Here is a 9,092-nt window from a genome sequence, read left to right as displayed (position 1 = left end):
TCCACCCTTGATTCAACACCTGGAAAGTCCTCAGCTATCTTCCTGGGAAATCCTGGCTCCATGGATTGTTTCTTCTCATCAAACCTGCCCCAAATGACAGAAGTCCGGCTCAGCAGTGCATGGAGGGTGTGCTCCCCACACTCGTGAGCGCTGTGCAGCTCTAGGAGCCTTTCCAAGTTCTGCACATACACACCAAGCTTACTTAGCACCATGTGGTTTTAATAAGCTAAAGTTTAGCTCTTAAAACCATAGCTGTGCTTCTTCTCTTCCTTCTCTGCATGTCTACCCATTCTCTTTTTCTCTCTCCCTCTCCTCCCCACTTCCCCTTTGGCAACTTCCCTGACCTCTGTCCCCAGAGCCAGTGAACTAGCTGGCACCCAGAGCAGCTCCCCAATAAACCTGCCTTTAATATAATCTTTAAAAATAGCTCCAAGAAGAACAGGGACAACAGCTTACTACAGGAATAGTGTTTGTTACTGTTTTTCTTAAGCCTGGCTTAGAGAATCATCATCCTTTTTTAGCCACAAGGGCATGATCATATGAATATACAACCATATGTATTCATGTATGTATGCATGTGCACACATGTGTGGACTGAGTTATTGATCAGAAATACAATTCCTATGGCTAGCAATGCGTTTGTGGTTAGGAGCACTTTTGCTGTTGTTTTCCCATAACTGGAGTTCATATCCCCATACAAATTCAGGTGACTTATAGCTGCCTGTAATTCCAGTGTCAGAGAAACTAATGGATCCCTCTTCTAGCCTCTGTGGGCACCTGCATGAACATGCAGATATTCTCACACAGAAATACCTTCAATAAATAGAAATGGAATATTTGTGGCTGCAGTAATGGCTCAGTTGTTAAGCAGGCACTAGCTGCTTTTATGAGGATTCCAGGTTAGGTCCCCAGAACCCACATGGTGGTCCCCAACCATCTGTCACTCCTATTCCTGAGAAATTTTATGCACATGTCTAAGGGCACTGTAAGCATGTGATGCACACATGCACGCACACACACACACACACAGAGAGAGAGAGAGAATACTCATATACACAAATAATAAAACTATTTTTAAAAATTAAATATACTTTCCATTTCACCATCATAAGTAGGCTGTTTATATCTTCTTTTCCTTCCTGTGCATTGATTTCTTTTTTTTTTTAATGAAAGCTCCCATAGCAAAAGAGACTGAACAAGAAGCAAAGTACTGTAAGTGTGGTTTTGACTCATGGGCTTTACACTGGATGGTCTGCCCTGATGCCTAGGAATCAGTAATCCTATAAGGAAGCAGTCCTGAGTGAGAGCCATGAAACAGGTCTGCTGTAGTGTCTCCTCTCTATGCAGACAGAGGTCAGCATAATGTGAGCTTAGCTGCAGTCCTTGAGAGGAACATAAGACCCACACATGGGAGACAATGAGAACTCTGGGGCTCTGGTAAAGGACCAGTTAACTGAGACTTGGGCTCTCAGTGAGGAAGTAAAGGCCAGCTGGACCTGAAAGTGAGGGACTTAAGCCTTAAACTGGGAAGTGTATGTGCAGGATTGAACAGGTAAAGGAGAGAAGATGGCCTCTCAGCAGGAGGGGAGAAGGAAGTACTACTTTACTGAATAGGGGCTGGGGAATAACAGGTAGGATGGGCAGGGGTGGGGAGGTGAGGCTCTAAACAGGAACACCTAACTGCCTTTTGGAAGCTGCTGCTGTTTCAAAGCCCTTCCCACAGTTGCCAGAGGGAGAAAGTAATTCTCCACTCAGTCTGTAAGCTAAAGCATCCTCACAGAATCCCACCTCCAGTATTTGTCCTCTACAAAGAAGTAGGTCTTCCTTTTCTCTTTATTAGAAATGGCAGCATCGATCTTCTTCACGGTTGCAGGGAGACCCAGGGTGTGAATGCTTTTAGGATAACCTGCTAGCTCCTCGTGCCCTCGTATAGCCCAGAACTGATTTCCTAGACAAAATCAAAACAACAGAAACACCATCGTGTTAAAAAGTTCAGGAATTATGGCTTGCAGTTCTGGAAACACATTCTTAGCACCTTCACTTTAGTGGTGAAGAGGGAGTCCAAATTGTAGATTTATGCCTTAGGTTTGTGGTGTGCAAGCAACAAAAATGTTCACATGGAAACAATCATCAAAGATCAAATGAGGGAATTTTCAACTCGGACCATGTCTCTCCTCAAGTTAATTTTTTTATCTGTAAATTATAAACATGTTGGCTTTATGTATTTCTTTATTATCTTTGGTTATTTTTTATACAGAATTTGACACAGTTGAGAAAAGTCCTGTTTACTTTCCTTCCAGAGGCTTGTCTCACTAAGTTAAAGCAATATTATGTAATAATTACCTTTAAAAATGAAAACAGTGTCTCTGTTAGTAACCTCATATGCAGCATCTATGTTGGACGGAAGGGACGGCCAAAATGAAGAGATCAAATAAAATCCAGGCTCAGGAGTCCTGAGAGATTTGCGCCAAAAGTGCCTAAAAGCAGATGTTAAAAATGTGACAATTAAAAAACAACCATTGTCTTTAACATTATGTCTCCTGTCCAAATTCCAAATTCACCCATAATCCCTTCATTTTCTTATCCTCAGGGTTGGATTGCAAAATATAAGAATGTTGTTACTGGGAAAAATCCCACCTCTCCCTCTTCCCCTACCCCTGTCCTCCAAAAGAAATCTGCAGCATACCTCCTGTCATAGATTTATAGAGGAATATCTGTGAAAGCAAAGTTTCTTACTGTGTCATTTAATTAGTTTAGCATACGCTTTAACTAAATGTAATATATACGAAACAGTATATATCACCTACATTTCCCCAAAAGACTGTGTGTGTGTGTATGTGTGTGTGTGTGTGTACGTGCACACCCATGTGCATGCATGCAGGAATGTGATGTATAAATATTTTACTGTACATTCACAGAAAAATCTAGAAAGATGCACAAGAGGTCTTGAAGTAGGGTGTGGTGCCATGAGTTTTGGGAAGAGGTATGAAATCACAATTTCCAGGCCATTCTGGGCTCTCAGAATATTTACTGTTCATGTTACAGAGAACGCTGGGAATGTAAACTGCTCAGCTTTCTTCCATGCAGAATGAATGTTTTCTCACAGGCATAGTTACCCAGCAGCAAAAAAACTAACTGATAAAACTCAATGCTTCTCATGGTACCATTTTAAAAGAAAGTAAAGAGAAAACTATGGCTATAAAGATGACTTCTACCCTCTAAAAACAGTTACCCTGGCCTAGGAAAACATTTGGGACAAGAATCAAATTATGATACAGGCCTTCAAAACTGAGCTTGCCCATTTTAGAAACACACAGAGAGGCCAATGTCAGATCCCAAAGATGCCTAGCTCTAGAAATTGTCTTTAAAAATGTTTAATTATATCTATCAATTTCCTGATTGTTGTCCTTTTTAAGAATTTTCTCATTGAAAATAGATAGTGATTCAGAGCTCTTTGGTCTGACCTGTCTTTAAAAAACAGGACTTCTCCCCGGAGGGTGCTGACTGCATCAAAGAACAAAGTAGAGCTGCACATTGGTGATGTCTCAGGTTCCAGAGAATTAGACTTGGTGGGTACCACGAGGACATCAGGGGATGCTGTGGGAGTTCCTAAAGGGAACAGATTAAAAGAGGCATTATTAGGAGAAACATGGCTTGCCTGTCAACTCCATGCTTCCCAAATGCTGTCAAGAACTCTGAATTTAATAACAGATACTCAGGTTGGCAAAGCCACAAGTACTCCTTTTTCCAGTTTCTCTCACCATAGAGGGACTGAATACCATCTACATCGTCTTGAGAGAGATGGAAACGGGACAAGTCTGTGGAGGACTTGTAGACTGGGTACATCAGAGCTTCAGCCTTGGCTGAGTGAAAGAGACCCAGGGAGTGGCCAAGTTCATGAGCGGCAACCAGGAATAGGTTGGTACCTATTAAAGGAATCACACATAGTAAGTTTTATTTTTTATTCCTTACCTACATGTATATCATATAGGCAAGTTGGGCATTGCATTTATTTACTTCCTGGAAATGCACAGGCTCTTATTCACCTTATTTGCTGTTTCATTGAACAGTGAACTGATCAGAGAAACTCAACAGAGAAACACGTGTGTATAACAATTCATGCTTGAGATAAGTCCAAAGAATCCAGACACAGCCAACAGTTCTCTTTGACTTCAAGAATGTTTGAATACCAGTTGTCAGAAATTGAATGAAGGTTATTACTTATTGTTTAGCATATCCTTTGTCTCTGAACAGCTTAACACTGCTCTAGTATGTAGTTAGCACTTGACAATTTCAGTATCAGTCAGCCAATCACAGGGTCTTCATCTCAATTCAAAATCCCATGAGTAACCATAATTCTGTGCTTTCTGTTGGATCACCATTTTCCAGCCTCATCATCCTATTACATATCAAGTCCAAAAAGATGATTAATGAGAAAGATGTTATAGGTTTTATAAAATTAGTTTAAAGCATGACATGCCTATGTGTTACGAATGAGATCTTAGACTGTATACACATTCTTCTCAGTATAATACTTGAAATAAACATCTTAGTGCTGACATTGGGAGGTATGGGATGGTCATGATTGGCAAAAGTTTTGCAAATGTTACATGTGAATATTGTAGACCTGAGGGTGCTCTCATTTGAGTATCTGCAATAAGGTCCTCTGAAAAAAATTGCTAATACTATGAAACCACAAGTTTTATTCAGTGCAAAATTAGATTTGTATTTTCTATGGATATCAGTTCATAATTTCTTTTTGAATCCCAGTTCAGTCCCCAAAAGAATATAATTTAGTTCAGCCACGGTTTTGAAAACTTTGAAAGTCAGTCCCCCAAATTCTGAACTAAGAACCCTTTCTACCTACATAGTTGGCCCTTGCACTTCAGGGCTAGTCCTTTTCTTTCAGAAGCTGATAAAAATTCATCTTAACATAGAAATCACAAAAATATGAGCTCAATAAGACCAACAAAGCTAACTAACCAAACAAAAAAAAACCCTCTGATTTTTTCATTTAATTTTGGCTCCCAGTGTGAAAATTACAAGAGTCAATGAGTAATATCTCCCTGTTGTATTGCTTGAATATCTACAATTTGATATCAGTGCAGATTTTAGTAATCATGGCCTTGAATCACACGAGATCCATACCTTTTACAAATTTAATGATTTTTTTCCTTTTTGTTTTATTTTTTCTATTTCATTGAAAATAGGTTGTTTGCTTGGACAATATATTCTGAATAGTTTCCTCTCCCTCTATTCCTCGAAGTTCCTCCCCACCTCACCTCCCATCCAGATCCACTCCCTTTCTGTCTCCATTAGAAAAGAACAAGCTTCTAACAACAAAGCGTAGCAAAATAAAATATAAGAAAACAAAAACTATCTCATCGAATTTGGACAGGTCAGACACTTAGTGATACATTTTATGTTGTTAGTATCAGGAAAATAAATAGTTTCTAAGCATCTGAAAGTACATTCAGCAATAAGTAAAACAAAGTATTTCATTGGGATCCAGAACACACTCTATCATTAATACTGCTGGTTATCTGATACAGCTGTCTCCTGTGAGGCTTTGCCAGTACCTGGCAAATACAGAAGTGGATGCTCACAGTCATCTATTGGATGGAACACAGGGCCCCCAATGTAGGACCCAGAGAAAGTATCCAAGGAGCTGAAGGGGTCTGCAACCCTATAGGTGGAACAACAATATGAACTAACCAGTACCCACAGAGCTCGTGTCTCTAGCTGCATATGTAGCAGAAGATGGCTTAGTCAGCTATCATTGGGAAGAGAGGCCCCTAGGTCTTGCAAACTTTATATGCCCCAGTACAGGGGAACGCCAGGGCCAAGAAGCAGGAGTGGGTGGGTAGGGGAGCAGGGCGGGGGGAAGGTATAGGGGACTTTTGGGATAGCATTGCAAATGTAAATGAAGAAAATATCTAATAAAAAAACCGCTGGTTATGAAGACATACCTAAATACGAAAAGAAATGAAACTAAGTCATGCTGTGAGTTGCAGCACTCACCAGTGACATCCTCTGTCCACCGTTCATCATCGTCAAAGTGAGCATCTCCATTAATCCCTGGTCCAGGTGCATAGGCATGAGCCAAGACTGTTCCAGGCCCATCAAAAGGGACAAAGTCTCCATGTTCTTAAAAGAAATACACACACACACACACACACACACATATATATATATATATGTGAGTGTATGTATAATTTTTAGTAAAATACCACCTGACCATGAGTATTTCAGGTCGTTTTTGGCTTTTACCTCCAACTGCAAAGGAGATCATTATGTCAGCCTCTCCTTCAGAGATCCTGGAGAAAGTGAGTGGGGTCACCTCCTCCCAGACCTTCAAAGCTTTCTCAATGGCAGAATCCACACTCTGTCTTGGCAAATCTGGTGTGTAATTCACAATCCTGAATAAGAGAAATCAAAGAAGGTAATCTTTGCTTCTGTGATGCTCCTGACACACTTTTAATGCTGTATGAAAACTCTGGAGCCATTACCTGTAGGTGATGTGGGATTTCCTCCATTTTGGCGAACCTGGGAAGGTACTGAAGCCACCAACATCAGGAACACCACACCTGGGCTTGTGCATCAGCTCCATAGTGTTGGAGTCCAGCTTCCCTGTCATCTCCAACCCGAGGAACTTCTGCATTTCTTGAATTTTTTTGACAATAAGACTACTGTCCTTTTTCTTAATAAATTGTTTCACATCTTTTTCAAGGCCATAGTAGTTTTCTAGGTATTTCTAATGGAATAAATATAACGTTTAAGTTACAATTCTGATTTTTAAGCTATTGTTATTTATAGTAAACTTTTACAGTCACACACCCTTCCTCTTTCCCTTCCCTCCTTCCTTCCTTCCTTCCTTCCTTCCTTCCTTCCTTCCTTCCTTCCTTCCTTCCTTCCTCCCTCCCTCCCTGCCTTCCTTCCTTCCTTTCATCATTCATTTAGACAGGATCTCATTATCTAGCCAAGAAGTTTCTTTAACTCACGACCCTTCTGTATCTGCCTTCTGAGCACTGGGTTTACAGGCTTAGACAACCGAGCTTGACAGACACTTACTTTTCTCAGTCTCTTTGACCTATTTTTCGAATTTGCTGAAATCCTAAGTTTAATACTTCATTAATTTGTCAGTAGTGACTACATCTTTACTTTATTTTGAAACGCACTGTCTCTGTAGTTTTAGTTTTCCATTAAAACAATGACTTCAAGGAGAAAAATTCACAAGCATTTAATGAAGAGAAAAGCAAAATGAACAAATAAGAATGTGTGCGAATAGTTGTCTGTTTGGGGTAATTTTATTTAATTTCCTCAATTTTCTACTTTTCATAAGGATTTAGTTTACTAGGGAAAAAAGCAGACACGCCTCTCTTATACTAACAGTACAAATATTTTACTAAATTACACTGTACCAAAGCAAGGCACAGTTCATGTGCCCTTTCCTTGCCGTTCATGTGCCTCCTGCACCAGTGTTGCCTCTGCTACCATACTGCATGATCATAAAATATCACCCAATATTCCTGGCCTTTCTTCTTACATAACAGTTAGGATCATGTGATATTGAGATTCAATAATTTCTAACTCTCCTCTCTTGCCAAGCCACATTTCCACAGACAGTCAGAACCAGGCTATGGAATGCAAAGCTGTGCCCCACCAAAAGCCCAGAGGCCATTTTCACCCCTTACCTGCAGAAGCTCCATACTAGCATCATCATCCCTTGCACTGTCATGCAATGGGTAGGACGAGCATACAACCACACACAGCCACAGCAGGACCGGAAGACCCTTCATTTTCACTGGCTTCCCACACCTCTGCACCACCTTCAGTAGGTTCTCTGCTGCCTCCTTCTAGGTCCACCTTCTTCAGCCCAACTTTTATAGAGTGGTTGTGTTTGTAGAGTCACTAAAAACTGAGTCATAATTGCTTCCATCCAAATGGGACCACTTCCAAAAATTAAAAATCAGAGTAGGGTGATACAATCTTCTTTACTAAGTTCTTCGAACCTTCTTAATTTTGCAAGGCAAATGGTGATTAATCTCCAGGAAATGCTTCCTGCCTTGGCAAAAGAGAAAACTGGGGCATTTTTTTTCCACTTTGGAAAATTTAACTGTTCTTCCGAAGCTGTAATGTTTGTGACTTGGATAGAAGTGGACTAACTTGGTAAAAAGTCCAAGTTGTACAAAGAACTTCCAGAAGCCAAGCTGAATACTGTGAGACGAGGTAAGGAAAATGTCTGCATGTATAGCTACAGTCCACACTATCAGTGGCCACATATATTAAAAGATCGTGGGCCTATAATAGCTTTTTCTATAAAGACTCGTATATTGATATGATTTACTAAACTAGAATGTCCTGGTTTATCTCATACCTTTTATTTTTGTCAGAATTTTTCTTTTGTAGTAGATGATTTGATGTTGAAAAATATCACCCAAGATTCTTTGCTTATGCTTTACTTTAATTTGCTTCTCCTCTTCTCTCTTCTTTACTCTATTCTCTCCTTCCCTCCATTTGTCTCACCTCTTTTCCTCTCTCTTTCCCCTCCCCTCTCTTTTCCTCCCCTCCCCAGAAGAGTCGCACTTGTATTCTCAGTGTATAATGCATGACTGTAGTCCTTAAGCATTTTATAGAAGGTTTTGCTAAACTTAGCCACCCTTGCCCCTTTCCAGCCTCCCTCCCAGGTCTTCCCAACACCACACATTGTGTGCTTTTCCTTTGCTTGTTTGTCAGCCATTTGTTTCCTAATGAGCACACTATGCTGGAGATGAGAGTTACATTTTGGTGAACTACATGCTGTGTGCATATAGGATCTGCATTTTCTCTCTCTTTGCTCTTCTTTCTCACATTTTCTTTCTGTGCAATTTGTATTTTCAGTTACTGTACAAAGATCAGGGTTCCTGTTTTGTGGAATACATCCCCAGTACTGCAGATGCCTGACAGAGCCAGTTGGCCAGAGACTGCACATCACATCACAATGAGGCATCCATTTCCATTCCCAGTTCTCTTTAAAGACCACTCAAAAACAGGTCTATAATTTTTTATTCCTTAGATGAAACAAAATCTGTGTTTTGTCTTGACTGAAAAAA

At 40.3% G+C, this 9,092-nt stretch overlaps 1 protein-coding gene across 1 annotated transcript in view; it reads right to left on the bottom strand.

Moving 5' to 3' along the window:
* Positions 1 to 7,799, bottom strand: part of LOC110301975 (stromelysin-1) — a 9,576-nt gene extending 1,777 nt beyond the window's left edge. The window contains exons 1-9 of the mRNA XM_021172711.2: positions 7,695 to 7,799; positions 6,510 to 6,754; positions 6,271 to 6,419; positions 6,022 to 6,147; positions 3,762 to 3,926; positions 3,465 to 3,609; positions 2,344 to 2,477; positions 1,789 to 1,948; positions 1 to 84 (exon numbers count right to left, since the gene is read on the bottom strand). The exon at positions 1 to 84 is cut by the window's left edge and continues 20 nt beyond it. Coding sequence (XP_021028370.1) covers positions 1 to 84; positions 1,789 to 1,948; positions 2,344 to 2,477; positions 3,465 to 3,609; positions 3,762 to 3,926; positions 6,022 to 6,147; positions 6,271 to 6,419; positions 6,510 to 6,754; positions 7,695 to 7,799 — 1,313 coding nt within the window. The remainder of the gene's footprint in view (positions 85 to 1,788; positions 1,949 to 2,343; positions 2,478 to 3,464; positions 3,610 to 3,761; positions 3,927 to 6,021; positions 6,148 to 6,270; positions 6,420 to 6,509; positions 6,755 to 7,694) is intronic.
* Between the last annotated feature and the right edge of the window lie 1,293 nt (positions 7,800 to 9,092).

Source organism: Mus caroli, unplaced genomic scaffold (genome assembly GCF_978045245.1).
Source record: "Mus caroli unplaced genomic scaffold, Mus_caroli_1 scaffold_11, whole genome shotgun sequence".
NCBI lineage: Eukaryota > Metazoa > Chordata > Mammalia > Rodentia > Muridae > Mus > Mus caroli.
This window is presented reverse-complemented; position numbering and strand designations above follow the sequence as displayed.